General features: G+C 45.9%; 1 protein-coding gene and 1 pseudogene across 1 annotated transcript; both read right to left on the bottom strand.

Annotated features, from left to right (window-relative positions):
• Positions 1-918: 918 nt before the first annotated feature.
• On the bottom strand, positions 919-2,351 carry LOC123146248 (divinyl chlorophyllide a 8-vinyl-reductase, chloroplastic-like). The gene has a single exon (XM_044565863.1). It carries the CDS (start codon positions 2,241-2,243, stop codon positions 1,029-1,031), a length of 1,215 nt encoding a protein of 404 aa, XP_044421798.1. The 5' UTR covers positions 2,244-2,351; the 3' UTR covers positions 919-1,028.
• An 8,055-nt stretch (positions 2,352-10,406) lies between these two features.
• Positions 10,407-19,402, bottom strand: part of LOC123142789 (divinyl chlorophyllide a 8-vinyl-reductase, chloroplastic-like) — a 41,148-nt pseudogene continuing 32,152 nt past the window's right edge.

Raw genomic sequence — 19,402 nt, 5'->3', positions numbered from 1 at the left:
ATTATAATGAAACTACTACCAGCGATGACAACGCTCTGGCGTTACTTTTGCAGGTCACAACGCGTCATGATTTTCACGCCACCAGAGAAGAAGAATAGTACAACTAGTTACGAAGGCATTATGGTCTTATGGTTGATGCATGTGTATCATGTCGCCCTTTCAGCATACACCCTCTCAGTTTGGCTGAACCAATGTGTGATCGTTGAGTATTTCGTATTAAATTGTCTGTATTGTTCCTGGATTGGGATTATCACAAACAAGCCATATGTATTGTACAATTATCAGCTCATGTTGTTCAGTCTTTTGGGGCTCAGTTAATGAGCAATCAGTTCCGCAACAAAGTTCGTCTTGTGCAGTGATATTGTATCATAATTTGTATCGTATCAAGTGAGACGTGGGTGAAGACAACTGAGAGCCCCTAGCTTGAATGACAGCAATTTCGGTACCAGTTTGGCATGTTAGTAAAAAAAATCAGAACAAAATTAAGAGCAAGCCTCTGAATTTATCAGAAATGAGTCATGTGCTAATAGATGCATCCTGGCTGCAGTAACTGTTACAAGAGTGAGTACAGATCACCAGCAGCAACAGGCATAAACGGATACACCAAAATCCGTATCCTGAACTTCTGTTACTGCATCTGCCTCAATGTTTTTCAGAATGCGAAAGAACGGCCTCGGTCAGAGAACTGTGATGTGGTAAATAATTTGAAGCATACTTATCTGGAACAAATTCTTCTACAGAGATTTTTTCAGAAAGAACAGATGATGGAGCCTGCAACTGCTGCGTAAAATTTGCATGTTGCTTTGGCGGCGCTTCAGTCACGACTCGCAGCTACTCTGCTTTGGTGTTGCTATGCGCTACTCTGCTTTTTAAACTCCGTTTGATGTAATTTAAAGCCGGACGCTCCTAACGTCTTCCTTCTAAAAAATATGTATATTGTGTTGGAAACACAAACGAGTCAAAACTCAGAAGCCTCACTTACCTCCCTACACTCTTGGACCTGAATTTACAAGCTGGAAGGCCTAGAGCTAGAAGATGGTCTGTTCGCCTAGCTCCTGCCCCGCCATTCCTTCCCTTATCACTTTCTCGAAGAAGTGCTCGAGCGTGTCTTTGCCATAGCTCGGCGTCTTGTCGTCGCTGTACTCCCCGGTCTCGGGATCCAGCACTAGCATGCTCTCCGACGCATAGTACCTCCCAATTTTGCCGAACTCGGCGGCATCCTCCAGCCCCGGGAACACCTTGGCCAGTCCGTCGAGCACCCAGATGGCACCATCCATGATCTGAATGGGCACCCTGAGGAACCTGGGTTCGCGCCCGAGCAGCCGGAACAGCATCTCCCCTTGCTCCAGCGGCGTGAGGGCCTTCCCCGGCCCTCCAATTGGAAGAACCTTGTTAGCCTTCTCCTGGTCGGAGATGCAGTCCGCGATGAAGGAGGCGAGATCCTCCTCGCTGATGGGCTTGCAGGCGCAGAGCTTGCCGTCGCCAAACATGACGTAGGGGTTGCCCTTCTTGACGGCCTCGACCTGGCCGCCGAGGCTCTTGAAGAAGGCGGTGGGGCGGACGACGCTGTAGGTGAAGGCCGGGTCCCGGGCCGCCTCGGCGGCGAGCTCGCCCTCGAACTTGAGCTTGGCGCGCTGGAACTCGAGGAGCGGCTTCTGGACGCAGACGGCGGAGAGGAGGACGAAGTGGGCGGCGCCGAGGCTGCGCGCGGCCTGGAGGGTGTGGAGTGTGGCGCGGTAGTCGACGCGCCACGAGTCCTGCACCCCGCCGCCGCGGCTGGCGAGGCAGCAGACCGCGGCGTGCACGGGGCCGTGTCCCGACCCCGAGAGGTCTGCGAGGAGGGCGCCCGGGTCGGTGACGTCGGAGAAGACGACGCGGGCGGGGGCGAGGTCGGAGACAACCTCCTCAGGGGAGTTCTTGCCGCGGACGCCGCTGCGGGGCCGGGCGACGGCGACGACGCGGTGGCCGCGGCGGAGCAGCTCGCGGACGACGAAGCGGCCGATGTAGCCCGTGGCGCCGGTGACGAGGACGGTGGTCTCGGAGGGGGCCAGGGAGCGGAAAGGCTGGGCCTCGGCCGCGGCCGGGGCAGAGGAGGCGAGGATACATCCCCTGCGGCGGCGGCAAGCCTTGGCGGTTGTGAGGGGGAAGGAGAGGAAGCGCGGTGTGGGGCGGGGAGCGGAGGCGGAGGCGATGGCCGTGCTCTTGGGGAGGCGGGAGGAGACTGGGAGGAGAAGGGCGGCCATGGTGCTCGACGGAGATGCGGTTATCCACTCCACTATCGAGTCGAGTGTGGGGAAGCCGGCGAGCGTTTGTGGTGGTGGTGGCCCTACTGGCGGGGGAGGCAATCCGGTTGTTGTTTTTCGGTTTTTTTTTTCCTAATCGCTGATGTGGTGGCGCGCGCGATCCGTCATCCTGGAGCGGCCGAACGTGAGCCGTTAGATGCTATACTAGGAGAGCAGACGACGACACGAGCTCTCTCCCTTCCCCGCAATGGCGATAGAGGCTTGTCACTCACCGCCGGTGATCCCTCTGGCTCAAAATCGAGAAGAGGAACGAATGCCATGTTTTTGGGCAAAGAGATTTGTTGAGCCGCCGTTGTCCCCACTTATTTGACCATAAGTTGATGGCTATGCTCTGAATTTGTTTTTCTAGGCAATTTAGATACTAGGTTCAGTAGGACTAGAATGGGCAACACTGAACATTTTTCTACACAATTTAGATAGATAGGTTTGTAAGCAAGGACAGCAGGGTTGAGGCATGTTTCTTTCTTCAAAGAGGAGAGGACGGGACAAGGTTATCCGGGCGGGGCCATTGAATTGAAAGGAGGACACATATTCGCAACAACTGAAAATTAAGGTCTTGCTGTGAAACCCAAGATGCCTGCCACTCTAGATCCACTAAGTTTGCACGCACGGTTAGTTAGTTAGTTCGTTAGTTACACTTTCTCCAGAAAGTAGAATATTTCTTATTTGACCTGATTTATATTGGACCTTTCACTTCTGAAACTCTTGTTCCATTCTCCTTGTGAAGCTACCTGCTGTTAGTTAAACTTGAAGTTGTGCCGGCAGATTTCTTTACACCTTGTTATTCTTGCAGGGGGCTCGGCTGTCCTGTTATCAAAGGGAAGGGAACAAATATTAATGGTCATCAACCAAGTTAAGTAGCTGCATGTTCACGAGTACAAAGCTTAGGCCCTTCTCAGCTCATTCCAAAGGTATTTTCTGCTAACCCAGCCCCAGTGGATCTATCTATATTGTGTTAAGAAGATGTCTCTACTCCGCAGCAAATTCAAGTTACCCTTCCCATACATTTCGATTTTACGATTGCCAAGTGTGACTCTTACTCTTGTACTGATATACGTGTGCATATAAATTAATGATGGTGGAATACCTTTATTTGTGCTGCTGCTAGGCTTGAGCATCTCAAGTTGTTGGAATGAATATGATATGATGTATGTAGCGTCGGGGGCTAGCTGTAGGATCCGGAGTTCCATTCTTGCTTCTTGTTCTTGTCCTGTTTGTAGCACTAGTACTATATATAATGCACTACTGATGGAGCAGTGTTGAGGTGAGTCGTTACTGAACAATAACTATTGAGGATTTTGCTTGTCTCAGCATTTTATACAGTTAAGTTATTATACCATGCTACGCTATGTGGCCATTGCCTCAAGTACCACATTGCAACCCGCATTTAACGCCTTTGTACATCCCCTACCAAGTAAATGGACAGTTTTTTCATTTCCAATGCATGGAGTCGATGCTTCCAAGCATCCCAGGAAATCCTCATGCTGCATTTTGTGCTAGGATCCGAGCACTGTCTTCAGCATTGGGTGATTTGCCATGGGTACGGTTGACTTGTCCCGCCTCAACTACGGCGCTATTAGTTTGATCCGTAAGGTTAAGTGCGCGGACAACATTAAATTGTTTAGGCCGATCACCCTCGTAAACGTTCTGTTCAAAGTGTGTGCGAAAGCGTACGCCACTCGCTTGGCGCCTATAGCGCAACGAGTGATTAGCAAAAGCCAGACCGCCTTTCTGAAGGACCATAACATCCTAGAAAGGCCAATCGCGTTACTGGAGATTATATTGTCCACGAACTCAAGCACACAAAGGGGAAGGGTGTTCTCCTCAAGCTCGATTTCGAAAAAGCATACGACCAGGTGAACTGGGAATTTGTAGGTCCTCCTCAAAAAGGGTTTTGAGGAAGGTTTCGTCCATCGTATCATGCACTTAGTCAGTAGCGGGCATACGGCGGTCACGATAAACGGCATAATGGGCAAGTTTTTCCGCAATAAAAGGGGACTCCATCAAGGAGACCCAAGCTCCCCGCTCATTTTTAACTTTGTTGCGAATGCCTTGTCAACCATGCTCACCAAGGCAAGGGCTGCGGGTCACATTAAAGGGATGGTGCCCCACCTCATCCCCGGTGGGGTGACCCACCTGCAATACGCGGACGATACGATGCTCCTCTTTGAGCCAGACGACCATAGTATCGCCTCGATCAAGCTGCTCCTTGCCTTTGAGATTTTATCAGGGCTGAAAATTAATTTCCTAAAAAGCGAAGTCATCACCATAGGGATGGACGATCGGGACAGTGTGCGGGTGGCCAATTTACTCAACTGCAAGCTTGGGGGCTTCCCAGTCAAATACCTTGGCCTCCTGATCTCACATCGGAAGTTGTCAATCTCTGAATGGGAACCTTTATATGGAAAAGTGTCCAATAGGGTAAGCCTGTGGAGAGTGAGGTTCATATCCTCAGCGGCTAGATTGATTCTCACAAACTCTAGCCTCTCCTCACTGCCTCTCTTTACAATGGGAGCGTTTCTTCTCGCGGATGGTGTCCACGCAAAACTTGACACACCCCACTCCCGGTTCTTTTGGGAAGGAACCGGAATTAAACGCAAATACTATTTGGTCAAGTGGGCGGCGGTATGTAGGCCAAAAAAATTCGGAGGCTTGGGGATTACTAACTCCAAGTTAACGAATGTTGCTCTTCTTACCAAATGGTGGTGGCATCTTGCCCAAAATGAGTCAGGACTCTGGGCGGATCTTCTTCGAGCAAAATATTTCCCGGACGGGAACCTGTTCAAGGCCAAGTCGTCCGACTCTACGTTTTGGAATGGGATCCAAGCGGTTAGACCGGCTTTCTCGGCAGGGGGCCATTTTAACGTAAATAACGTCATGTCCACATGGTTCATGCTTGATAGTTGGTTGGGTCAGATGTCATTGTGGCAATCACACACTGCAATCTTTCAACTCGCCACGGACACTAATATTCTGGTGGGCGAGGCCCTGAGGTTACACCCCCAGCGATTCACTTCACGCGCTCACTCGACCCGGCTGAGGAAGCAAGCTGGGCCAATCTTGTGGCTTCGCTAGACGGCCGACAACTCAGTCTGGAGGCTGATGCTGTCACATGGAGCCTGGCTGCCTCTCAAAAGTTTTCGGTCAAGTCTCTTTACAATAAAATGACCGAGGGCAACTCGCTCGACATAGCTAGGGGGCTATGGAAGGCGGCACTGCCCCTCAAAATCAAAATATTTATGTGGCAAATGTTTCATAACCGTTTGCCGACGTCGGATAACGTGGCCAAATGCAACGGGCCAGCTGATGGTTCTTGTGCCGTTTGCGGACTATGGGAGAACGTGAACCATGTTTTCTTTAGGTGCTTTCTAGCTAGGTTTGTGTGGAGCGTCGCAAGAGAAACTGTCAGGACCCCGATTCCAAGTCGATCTAGCCGGTAACACCTCATATCACTTTGCGGCCTCACGCACGGTATTCCCACGGGTGTCGCCTTACCATGGCCCGGGACCGTTTGCGTCTTTTGGCTCACGTATATGATAGTGTCGCTAGCATCCATATGACAGAGAACCCGGGCCGACATGACTAGTCGTGAACCTAAAGTGGCACTAACTTACGGGGACAGGCATACATGAATCAACATCGAGCTTGTCGGTCAGCAGCGTGCGAATCCGGGCTGTAGCTCTGGGCTAACAGGACTCCGGGAACCCGGGCTGTAGCAGGCTAGGCAGGACTCCGGATGTCACCGCGTGACATTTCCCCGAAGGGACAGACACAGGAACGAAGTGAATCACATGTCGGCCAGTCAAGTGTTCCGGAGCAGTAGTGCTGGACTAGCAGGACTCCGGTGAACCGGGCTGTAGCGGACTACTATGGCTCATGGAAGCACAAGACTACATTTCCCCATAAGAGAGGCTACCAAGGATAAACAACTAGGTTGTCGGATCCCACACATACCAAGCATTTCAATCATACACACAATATGCTCGATATGTGCAAATACAACATGGCATCACAACAAGACTCTACGACTCAGAGTATTTATTCATTAGGCTCCGAAGAGCGAGATATTACAAACATGGGTCTCATGACCCAACATTCAGAGCATACAAGTCAAAGCACATGCGGAAGCTTAACATGTCTGAGTACAGACATCTACAAATGAAAAAGGCTGAGAAGCCTGACTATCTACCAGATCCTGCCGAGGGCACAAGATCGTAGCTGAGGTAACAAGCTAAACTTCGAAGTCCACACGGAACTACTAGCGAGACTGACGTCTCTCTGCAAAACATAAAATAAGCAAACGTGAGTACAAATGTACCCAGCAAGACTTACATCAGAACTATCTACATATGCATCGGTATCAACAAAGGGGGTGGTGGAGTTTAACTGCAGCAAGCCAGCTTTGACTCGGTGGCTATCCTGAACTACGACTGCAAGTAACTCTTTTGAGGTGGCGCACACGAGTCCACAAATTCACCATATCAATACTCCACTATGGATCCGCTCCCGTCTCCCTACGAGAACGCCATCCATAGCACTCACGCTTATCTTGCGCATGTTAGAGTATCCACTTTCACTTGTCTATGAACTGTACAGGCAACCCAGAAGTCCTTTACCGCGGACGCGGCTATTCGAATAGATCATATTAACCCTGCAGGGGTGTACTTCTTCACACACGCTCTCGCCACTTACCACCATGTACACGTCGTGTACCTCGGCAACCTTCAAGCGGAAGCCTGGCGAGGGAGTCGGCCACGACCTGACTAACCACACAAGTCTCTCGTCCAGGTTTATCGCCTATTCGGGTTCCATCCGCAAGGAGATCCGGCCGGGGTGTCGCTCACGGCCCCAAACGATGTGAACATGGTTCCCAAGCCCACCTCGACGGATGGATCAACGCTTGGTACACCGTGCCACGGTGCCTAGTCTGTCCCAAGCCCACCTGTACGGGGTACCACTTGGTAGACTACTAACACAACCTACAAACACCAGAAACTAGTTGCAACTCCTGGACAGAGATCGAGGCGGTTAATAAGCCGAGAGGGGCCGAGTTACCGGAACCCAATGTGTGGTAGTAACTGTTCATGGATCACAAACACAGAACTCAGTTCCTGAGGACGGCTGCAATGAGACAACCCACCATGTACTCCTACATGGCCTCTCACCGCTACCTTTACCAAATCGTGTTCACACACTTAGCTCACACACCGTAGGACATGTTCACCACATTCCAATTCATTCCCGATGAATCAGACCTGACACAACTCTAAGCAATAGCAGGCATGACAAACAGGCATGGATGAGTAGGCACATCAGGGCTCAAACAACTCCTACTCATGCTAGTAGGTTTCATCTATTTACTGTGGCAATGACAGGTCATGCAGAGGAAAGGGGTTCAACTACCGCAGCATGTAACAGTTGAAACGTTGTTGTCCTAATGCAGTAAAAGAGAGCAGGAGCGAGAGAGTGGGATTGTATCGGAATGAACAAGGGGGTTTTGCTTGCCTGGCACTTCTGAAGATAGCATTGAGTCTTCATTAGTGTCAACGAACACATCGTCGGAATCACGGCTATCGAGAGGGGACAATACCGGCAACAGAGAGGAAACACAATCAATGCAATGCAACAATATGATGCATGAATGTGACATGGCAATATGCTGTGATTTGAGCTAATGCAACTAGCAGCAAGTTAAATGGAGTTGGCTTGAATCAAAGATTCAAATTCAAACTCCATATGTGATTTCCTAAATGCCATTTAATTGAATTGTCCTAAACAGTAGTCATAAGTTGTTCTAACATGCATGGAAATGGTACAGATGGATAGATTGGATTTTTCTGATCATTTTTCATATATAAATTATTCCATTTGGAGTTATAGTTGAATTTCTATGAATTTTAGAAGTTTGTAGTATTTTCTGGAATTTCCTGTATAAGAATAATTCCAGTAATTAAATTACTGCGTCAGCACTACGTCAGGGTGATGTCAGCATTGACCAAAGTCAAATCTGACTGGTGGGACCTATCTGTCAGTGTAACAGTGCTAATTATGTGGCTTATTAAATCCTAACTAAAAATAATTAGCTCGGCGGGGCCCACTGTCAGTGACTCTAGGGGGGTTAGTTAGGCGCTAATGACGGTGCCACATCATCGGTCGCCGGAGCCTTGCCGGCGGCGACCAAAACGACGGCGGCTCGGCTCGGATTTGAGCTACGGGTGGTGGTTTGGTGAGCTAAGGGCACCGGGGAGTAGCTCTTGCTCGTCCGCATCCAAAGGACCGGACGGGAGGCAGCGGGGTGGCCGGGAGCAGCGCCGGCGGCGAGCAAGGCGGCGGCCGGAGTTCGGGTCTCGGCGGTTTCGGTGTTGCGAAGCACGGCAGGGGCAGCTGGAGGGGGTTTTGGGCTTCTGGCGTTGCGCTGAGCACGGCTATGTGCTCGGTTGCAGCTCTATGTGACAGTGGCCACGGCGGCGTCATGGCCGGCGGAGCCGGGCTTCGGGCACTTGTGGAACGATGGCTAGAGGACGGCAACGGAGGGGGCGAGCAAAGAGGAGAGATGAGGAGCTCACAGGGAGGCGGCGCAGAAGGTCAGTGGCCTCGGGGACGGACGGAAACCGACGAATCGACGGAGACGATCTCCGGGCGCTGGCGGTGAAGACGAGGACGTTGGCGACGAAGCAAAGTCCTCCGGCTCGTTTCCTTCGGCTTGGGGATGTGGTGCCCGATTGCGGAGCTGCTGGGCACGATCACGGGACAAGGGGTGGCCGGTGGTCATGGCTACGGCGAGCGGCGCTCTCAGGTGCGTTCGGTGACGAGAGGAAGGGAGAGCAGAGGAGGAGGAGGGGTCCAGAGAGAGTGAGAGGGGCAGGGGTGTGCGTGGCGTCGCGGGAGGCGCCCAGGGCAACGAGGGGGCAGCCAGGCAGGGTGCAGGTGGCGCGCGCGTGCGGCGAGCACACGCCCTCCTGCCTACTGGCAGGAGGTTGAAGACGGTGGCGGCTGCGGTGGGCTGGGCCGCACAGTGCTGGACCAGCACAGGAGCTGGGCCGGCTCTGGTGGGCTGCACAGGTAAGCACTTCTCTCTCTCTCTGATTTGTTTCTGTTTTCTATTTCTGTTATTTTGTTTTGATTTAGTTTATAGCCCAAATCATTTTAATAAATCCTGAAAATAATTGTGGGCATTAAATGAATTATTACAGAGGCCCTTAACTATTTTCAGAATTGTTGGAGCATTAGAAAATATTAATAGTATTTAAATGCCCCAATTCAAATACAATATGGATTAATTCAAAGACCATAAATTGCTTGGAAAAATGTGCATGACCTCTGGTAAAGGTTTTAACCTTTTTCCATAAATAATGAACATTTTTGAAAGGCATTTTGGGTTCATTGAAAATATTTTTATTTTGAACCTAGTTGAATTCATTTGGTGCTAGGGTTTAACAATCCCCAATTCAACTTTAAATGAAATTTAGACATGATGCAGCAACCAAGCTAGTCCAAGTGCATAGCAAGGCTAGGGACGTGACAGAAACGTTTAGTCAAAACTGGAATCCCCTTTCCGGTGGGGACCTGCTTGCCTTGCTCTCGTCCCAGCGGGGATCGAACGCAAGGATAGTTTGGCGTTGCATAGGGGCATTGATGTGGTCTCTTTGGACGACCCGGAACAAAATTGCGATAGAGAAGAAATTCCCCGCTCATCCCACTGATATTATTTTCAAATGTCACCTTTTCTTATAGATGTGGATACCGTTGGGGAAGCCGCGTGATGCTGAGCGCATGAGGGAGACCATGGAGAAGATCAAGAGCACACTGACTTTGGCTCGCCGGACCACCTCGACAGTTTGAGCCTCTTGGTATTTGAGTTTGTGTCGAAACTGGCTATATGTTCCCTGAGTTGTATCTTGGTCTGCCTCCGTGTCGGGCTGGTTTCATATCTTCGCATATTTGGGACAGTATGGTCCTTTGTATTTTGGTTGTGTGGTCTGTAAGATTAAAACCTTGTTTGGATGTTGTCTGATGGCTTTATTAATTTAAAGTTGGACGCTCCTAACGTCTTCGTTCGAAAAAAAATGTGTTGGAAAGACAAACGTGTCAAAACTCAGAAGTCTACACTCTTGGCCCTGAATTTACAAGCTGGAAGGCCAAGAAGATGGTCTGCTCGCCTAGCTCCCCCACCATTCCTTTCCTTATCACCTTGATGACCCACAAGTATAGGGATCTATCGTAGTCCTTTCGATAAGTAAGAGTGTCGAACCCAATGAGGAGCAGAAGGAAATGACAAGCGGTTTTCAGTGAGGTATTCTCTGCTAGCACTGAAATTATCGGTAACAGATAGTTTTGTGATAAGGTAATCCGTAACGGGTAACAAGTAACAAAAGTAAACAAGGTGCAGCAAGGTGGCCCAATCCTTTTTGTAGCGAAGGACAAGCATGGAAAAACTCTTATATAAAGGAAAACGCTCCCGAGGACACATGGGAATTATCGTCAAGCTAGTTTTCATCATGCTCATATGATTCGCGTTCGTTACTTTGATAATTTGATATGTGGGTGGACCAGTGCTTGGGTGCTGCCCTCTCTTGGAAAAGCATCCCATTTATGATTAACCCCTCTCGCAAGCATCCGCAACTACGAAAGAAATATTAAGGTAAACCTAACCATAGCATGAAACATATGGATCCAAATCAGCCCCTTACGAAGCAACGCATAAACTAGGGTTTAAGCTTCTGTCACTCTAGCAACCCATCATCTACTTATTACTTCCCAATGCCTTCCCCTAGGCCCAAACAATGGTGAAGTGTCATGTAGTCGACATTCACATAACACCACTAGAGGAAAGACAACATACATCTCATCAAAATATTGAACGAATACCAAATTCACATGACTACTTATAGCAAGACTTCTCCCATGTCCTCAGGAACGAACATAACTACTCACAAAGCATATTCATGTTCATAATCAGAGGGGTATTAATATGCATAAAGGATCTGAACATATGATCTTCCACCAAATAAACCAACTAGCATCAACTACAAGGAGTAATCAACACTACTAGCAACCCACAGGTACCAATCTGAGGTTTTGAGACAAAGATTGGATACAAGAGATGAACTAGGGTTTGAGATGAGATGGTGCTGGTGAAGATGTTGATGGAAATTGACCCCCTCCCGATGAGAGGATCGATGGTGGTGATTTCCCCCTCCCGGAGGGATGTTTCCCCGGCAGAACAGCTCCGCCGGAGCCCTTGATTGGTTTCGCCAGGTTCCGCCTCGAGACGGCGGCGGATCGTCCCGAAAGCTTCATTATGATTTTTTCCAGGGCGAAAGACTTCATATAGCAAAAGATGGGCATCGGAGGCCTGCCAGGGGGCCCACGAGGCAGGAGGCGCGCCCAGGGTGTAGGGCGCTGATACGTCTCGACCGTATCTATAATTTTTGATTGTTCCATGCTATTATATTATCTGTTTTGGATGTTTATGGGCTTTCCTAAAACACTTTTATATTATTTTTGGGACTAACCTATTAACCGGAGGCCCAGCCCAAATTGATGTTTTCTTGCCTATTTCAGTGTTTCGAAGAAAAGGAATATCAAACGGAGTCCAAACGGAATGAAACCTTCGGGAGAGTTATTTTTGGAACGGAAGCAATCCAGGAGACTTGGAGTAGACGTCAAGCAATCAACAAGGAGGCCACGAGGCAGGGGGCGCGCCTACCCCTCTGGACGCGCCCTCCACCCTCGTGGGCCCCTCGTAGCTCCACCGACCTACTTCTTCCTCCTATATATACCTACGTACCCCAGAAACATCAGATACGGAGCAAAAACCCTATTTCCACCGCCGCAACCTTCTGTACCCGCGAGATCCCATCTTGAGGCCTTTTCCGGCGCTCCGCCGGAGGGGGCATCGATCATGGAGGGCTTCTACATCAACACCATAGTCTCTCCGATGATGTGTGAGTAGTTTACCTCAGACCTTCGGGTCCATAGTTATTAGCTAGATGGCTTCTTCTCTCTTTGGATCTCAATACAAAGTTCTCCTCGATTCTCTTGGAGATCTATTCGATGTAATTTTCTTTCGCGGTGTGTTTGTCGAGATCTGATGAATTGTGGGTTTATGATCAAGATTATCTATGAACAATATTTGAATCTCCTCTAAATTCTTTTATGTATGATTGGTTATCTTTGCAAGTCTCTTCGAATTATCAGTTTGGTTTGGCCTACTAGATTGATCTTTCTTGCAATGGGAGAAATGCATAGCTTTGGATTCAATCTTGCGGTGCTCGATCCCAGTGACAGTAGGGGAAACAACACGTATTGTATTGTTGCCATCGAGGATAAAAAGATGGGGTTTATATCATATTGCATGAGTTTATCCCTCTACATCATGGCATCTTGCTTAAAGCGTTACTCCATTCTTATGAACTTAATACTCTAGATGCATGCTGGATAGCGGTTGATGTTTGGAGTAATAGTAGTAGATGCAGGCAGGGGTCGGTCTACTTGTCACAGACGTGATGCCTATATACATGATCATACCTAGATATTCTCATAACTATGCTCAATTCTATCAATTGCTCGACAGTAATTTGTTCACCCACCGTAATACTTATGCTATCTTGAGAGAAGCCACTAGTGAAACCTATGGCCCCCGGGTCTATTTTCCATCATATTAATCTCCCGTCAAAAAGCTATTTCTTTTACTGTTTATTTTGCTTTCTTTACTTTTAGTCTTTATCATAAAAATACCAAAAATATTATCTTGTCATCTCTATCAGATCTCACTTTTGCAAGTGGCCGTGAAGGGATTGACAACCCCTTTATCGCGTTAGTTGCAAGGTTCTTATTTGTTTGTGTAGGTGCGTGGGACTTGAGCGTGGTCTTCTACTGGATTGATACCTTGGTTCTCAAAAACTGAGGGAAATACTTACGCTACTTTACTGCATCACCCTATCCTCTTCAAGGGAAAACCAACGCAGTACTCAAGAGGTAGCAAGAAGGATTTCTGGCGCCATTGTCGGGGAATCTACGCACAAGTCAAGACATACCAAGTACCCATCACAAACTCTTATCACTCGCATTACATTATTTGCCATTTGCCTCTCGTTTTCCTCTCCCCCACTTCACCCTTGCCGTTTTATTCGCCCTCTCTTTCCGTCCGCCTCTTTTTCGCTTGGTTCTTGTTTGCTCGTGTGTTGGATTGCTTGCATGTCACGATGGCTCAAGACAATACTAAATTGTGTGACTTTACCAATACCAACAACAATGATTTTCTTAGCACTCCGATTGCTCCTCTTATCGATGCTGAATTTTGTGAAATTAATGATGCTTTGTTGAATCTTGTCATGAAAGATCAATTCGCCGGCCTCCCTAGTGAAGATGCCGCTACCCATCTAAATAGCTTTGTTGATTTGTGTGATATGCAAAAGAAGAAAGATGTTGATAATGATATTGTTAAATTGAAGCTATTTCCGTTTTCGCTTAGAGATCGCGCTAAAACTTGGTTTTAGTCTTTGCCTAAAAGTAGTATTGATTCTTGGAATAAGTGCAAAGATGCTTTTATCTCTAAGTATTTTCCTCCCGCTAAGATCATCTCTCTTAGAAACGATATTATGAATTTTAAGCAACTTGATCATGAACATGTTGCACAAGCTTGGAGAGGATGAAATTAACGATATGTAATTGCCCTACTCATGGTTTGAATTTGTGGATGATTATACAAAAAATTTATGCCAGATTGAATTTTGCTTCTAGAAATCTTTTAGATTCGGCCGCGGGAGGCACTTTTATGGAAATCACTTTAGGAGAAGCTACTAAACTCCTAGATAATATTATGGTTAATTATTTTCAATGGCATACTGAAAGATCTACTAGTAAAAAGGTGCATGCAATTGAAGTGATTAATGTTTTGAGTGGAAAGATGGATGAACTTATGAAATTGTTTGCCAATAAGAGTGTTTCTTCTGATCCTAATGATATGCCTTTGTCTACTTTGATTGAGAATAATAATGAATCTATGGATGTGAATTTTGTTGGTAGGAATAATTTTGGTAACAACGCGTATAGAGGAAACTTTAATCCTAGGTCGTTCCCTAGTAATTCCTCTAATAATTATGGTAATTCCTACAACAATTCTTATGGAAATTTTAATAAGATGCCCTCTTAATTGATACTAGTGTTAAAGAGTTTATGAATTCACAAAAGAATTTCAACACTTTGCTTGAAGAAAAATTGCTTAAGGTTGACGAATTGGCTAGAAACATGGATAGAATTTCTCTTGATGTTGATTCTTTGAAACTTAGATCTATTCCACCTAAGCATGATATCAATGAGTCTCTCAAAGCCATGATAATTTCCATTGATGAGTGCAAAGAAAGAACCGCTAGGATGTGTGCTAAGAAAGATTGCTTTGTGAAGGCGTGTTCTTCTAGTTTTTATGAGAATAAAGATGAAGACCTAAAAGTTATTGATGTGTCCCCTATTAAATCTTTGTTTTTCAATATGAATCTTGACCATGATGGGACTGGATATGAGTCAACTTTAGTTAAAAGGCGTCCCAAAAATTCGGAGTTTTTAGATCTTGATGCAAAAATTGATAAAAGTGAGATTGAAGAGGTTAAAACTTTAGATAGCAATGAACCCACTATTTTGGATTTCAAGGAATTCAATTATGATAATTGCACTTTGATAGATTGTATTTCCTTGTTGCAATCCATGCTAAATTCTCCTCATGCTTATAGTCATAATAAAGCCTTTACTTTGTGTGATTTGATGCTTTAATGCAATCTTATGAAGAAAAGCTTGAGTTGGAAGTTTCTATCCCTAGAAAACTTTATGATGAGTGGGAACCTAAAATTAAAATTAAAATTAAAGATCATGAATGCTATTCTTTGTGTGATTTGGGTGCTAGTGTTTCCACGATTCCCAAAACTTTGTGTGATTTGCTAGGTTTCCGTGATTTTGATGATTGTTCTTTAAACTTGCATCTTGCGGATTCCACTATCAAGAAACCTATGGGAAGAATTAATGATGTTCTTATTGTTGAAAATAGGAACTATGTGCCCGTAGATTTTATTGTTGTTGATATAGATTGCAATCCTTCATGTCCTATTATTCTTGGTAGACCTTTCCTTAGAACGATTGGTGCAATTATTGATATGAAGGAAGGGAATATTAGATTCCAATTTCCATTAAGGAAAGGCTTGGAACACTTACCTAGAAATAAGATTAAATTACCTTATGAATCTATTATGAGAGCCACTTATGGATTGCCTACCAAAGATGGCAATACCTAGATCTATCCTCGCTTTTATACCTAGCTAGGGGCGTTAAACGATAGCGCTTGTTGGGAGGCAACCCAATTTTATTTAATTTTTTTGCTTTTTATTTATGTTTAGTAATAAATATTTGATCTAGCCTCTGGCTATATGTGTTTTTATGTTTTAATTAGTGTTTGTGCCAAGTGAAACCTATAGGATCTTCTTGGATGATAGTTATTTGATCTTGCTGAAAATTCCAGAGACTTTCTGTTCACGAAAACAATTGTTTAAAATCACCAGAACGTGATAAAATACTGATTCCAATTGAAGTAGATCAATAAACAAATTATCTAGGGCTTCCTATTTTGGTAGATTTTTCTGAGTTCCAGAAGTTTGCATTAGGTACAGATTACTACAGACTGTTCTGTTTTTGACAGATTCTGTTTTTCGTGTGTTGTTTGCTTATTTTGATGAATCTATGGCTAGTAAAAGAGTTTATAAACCATAGAGAAGTTGGAATACAGTAGGTTTAACACCAATATAAATAAAGAATGAGTTCATTACAGTACCTTAAAGTGGTGTTTTGTTTTCTTTCGCTAACGGAGCTCACGAGATTTTCTGTTTAGTTTTGTGTTGTGAAGTTTTCAAGTTTCGGGTAAAGATTTGATGGATTATGGAACAAGGATTGGCAAGAGCCTAAGCTTGGGGATGCCCAAGTCACCCCAAGGTAAAATCCAAGGACAACCAAAAGCCTAAGCTTGGGGATGCCCCGGAAGGCATCCCCTCTTTCCTCTTCGTCTATCGGTAACTTTACTTGGGGCTATATTTTTATTCACCACATGATATGTGTTTTGCTTGGAGCATCTTGTATGATTTGGGTCTTTGCTTTTTAGTTTGCCACAATCATCCTTGCTGTACACACCTTTTGAGAGAGACACACATGATTCGGAATTTGTTAGAATACTCTATGTGCTTCACTTATATCTTTTGAGCTATATAGTTTTTGCTCTAGCGCTTCACTTATATCTTTTAGAGCACGGTGGTGGTCTTATTTTATAGAAATTATTGATATCTCATGCTTCACTTATATTATTTTGAGATTCTTAAACAGCATGGTAATTTGCTTTAATTGTGAAATTAATCCAAATGTGATAGGCATCCAAGATGAGCATAATAAAAACTTCCATATTGAGTGCATTGAATACTATGAGAAGTTTGATGCTTGATAATTGTTTTGAGATATGAAGATGGTGATATTAGAGTCATGCTAATTGAGTGGTTATGAATTTGAGAAATACTTGTGTTAAGGTTTGTGATTCCCGTAGCATGCACGTATGGTGAACCGTTATGTGATGAAGTCAGAGCATGATTTATTTATTGATTGTCTTCCTTATGAGTGGCGGTCGGGGACGAGCGATGGTCTTTTCCTACCAACCTATCCCCCTAGGAGCATGCGTGTAATACTTTGTTTCGATAACTAATAGATTTTTGCAACAAGTATGTGAGTTCTTTATGACTAATGTTGAGTCCACGAATTATACGCACTCTCACCCTTCCACCATTGCTAGCCTCTCTAATACCGCGCACCTTTCGCCGGTATCATACACCCACCATATACCTTCCTCAAAACAGCCACCATACCTACCTATCATGGAATTTCCATAGCCATTCCGAGATATATTGCCATGCAACTTACCACCGTTCCGTTTGTTATGACACGCTTCATCATTGTCATATTGCTTTGCATGATCATGTAGTTGACATCGTATTTGTGGCAAAGCCACCGTTCATAATTCTTTCATACATGTCACTCTTGATTCATTGCATATCCCGGTACACCGCCGGAGGCATTCATATAGAGTCATATTTTGTTCTAAGTATCGAGTTGTAATTCTTGAGTTGTAAGTGATGATCATCATTATTAGAGCATTGTCCCAGTGAGGAAAGGATGATGGAGACCATGATTCCCCCACAAGTCGGGATGAGACTCCGGACGGAAAAAATAAATAAAAGAGGCCAAAGAAGCCCAAATAAAAAAAGGAGAAAAAAAGAGGCCATAAAAAAGAGAAGGCCCAAAAAAACAAAAAAAAGAGAGAAGGGACAATGTTACTATCCTTTTACCACACTTGTGCTTTAAAGTAGCACCATGATCTTCATGATAGAGAGTTTCCTATGTTGTCACTTTCATGTACTAGTGGGAATTTTCATTATAGAACTTGGCTTGTATATTCCAATGATGGGCTTCCTCAAAATGCCCTAGGTCTTCGTGAGCAAGCGAGTTGGATGCACACCCACTTAGTTTCTTTTTGAGCTTTCATACACTTATAGTTCTAGTGCATCCGTTGCATGGCAATCCCTACTCACTCACATTGATATCTATTAATGGGCATCTCCATAGCCCGTTGATACGCCTAGTTGATGTGAGACTATCTTCTCCCTTTTTGTCTTCTCCACAACCACCATTCTATTCCACCTATAGTGCTATGTCCATGGCTCACGCTCATGTATTGCATGAAGATTAAAAAAGTTTGAGAACATCAAAAGTATGAAACAATTGCTTGGCTTGTCATCGGGGTTGTGCATGATTTAAATATTTTGTGTGATGAAGATAGAGCATAGCCAGACTATATGATTTTGTAGGGATAGCTTGCTTTGGCCATGTTATTTTGAGAAGACATGATTGCTTTGTTAGTATGCTTGAAGTATGATTGTTTTCATGTCAATATTAAACTTTTGTCTTGAATCTTATGGATCTGAATATTCTTGCCACAATAAAGAAAATTACATTCAAAATTATGTTAGGTAGCATTCCACATCAAAAATTATGTTTTTATCATTTACCTACTCGAGGACGAGCAGGAATTAAGCTTGGGGATGCTGGTACGTCTCCAACGTATCTATAATTTTTGATTGTTCCATGCTATTATATTATCTGTTTTGGATGTTTATGGGCTTTACTAAAACACTTTTATATTATTTTTGGGACTAACCTATTAACCGGAGGCCCAGCCCAAATTGTTGTTTTCTTGCCTATTTCAGTGTTTCGAAGAAAAGGAATATCAAACGGAGTCCAAACGGAATGAAACCTTCGGGAGAGTTATTTTTGGAACGGAAGCAATCTAGTAGACGTCAGGGAAGCTTCGAGGAAGCCACGAGGCAGGGAAGCGCGCCCTACCCCCTTGGGCGCGCCCCCCACCCTCGTGGGCCCCTCGTGGCTCCCCTGACCGACTTCTTTCGCCTATATATGTCCATATACCCTAAAAACATCGAGGAACAGAATAGATCGGGAGTTCCGCCGCCGCAAGCCTCTGTAGCCACCAAAAACCAATCGGGACCCTGTTCCGGCACCCTGCCGGAGGGGGGGGGGAACCCTCACTGGTGGCCATCTTCATCATCCCGGTGATCTCCATGACGAGGAGGGAGTAGTTCACCCTCGGGGCTGAGGGTATCACTACTGGAATCAGCTAATTTGCCATCTGCCAGCTCTTTGTCGTCTGCTAGCTGACGGCAAAGAAGCTCTTTGCCATCAGCTACCCAAAAGCAGACGGCAAAGAAGCTCTTTGCCATCTGCGAGCTCTTTGTCGTCTGCTGGCAGACGTCAGAGAATCTTTGCCGTCCGCTGGCAGACGGCAAAGAGTGAGGTGGCCCCCACCCCCCGCCCGGTTGGGAAAAACTAAACGGCCTACCTCTTTGCCGTCTGCTAGCAGACGGCAAAGAGGCAAAAAGGCGGACGGCAAAGAGAGGCGGACGGCAAAGAGGGCACTACCTAACGGCCCGTACCCCCCTCCCCCCGCCCGTTACTCACTTTCTCCTCGCCGTTCTCTCCTCCCACCCCGCCGCCGCCGCCGC

Source organism: Triticum aestivum, chromosome 6D (assembly GCF_018294505.1).
Source record: "Triticum aestivum cultivar Chinese Spring chromosome 6D, IWGSC CS RefSeq v2.1, whole genome shotgun sequence".
NCBI lineage: Eukaryota > Viridiplantae > Streptophyta > Magnoliopsida > Poales > Poaceae > Triticum > Triticum aestivum.
This window is presented reverse-complemented; position numbering and strand designations above follow the sequence as displayed.

Coding starts and splice junctions, on each gene's coding strand:
- LOC123146248 (XM_044565863.1), bottom strand. CDS start 2,243: ATGGCCGCCCTTCTCCTCCCAGTCTCCTCCCGCCTCCCCAAGAGCACG.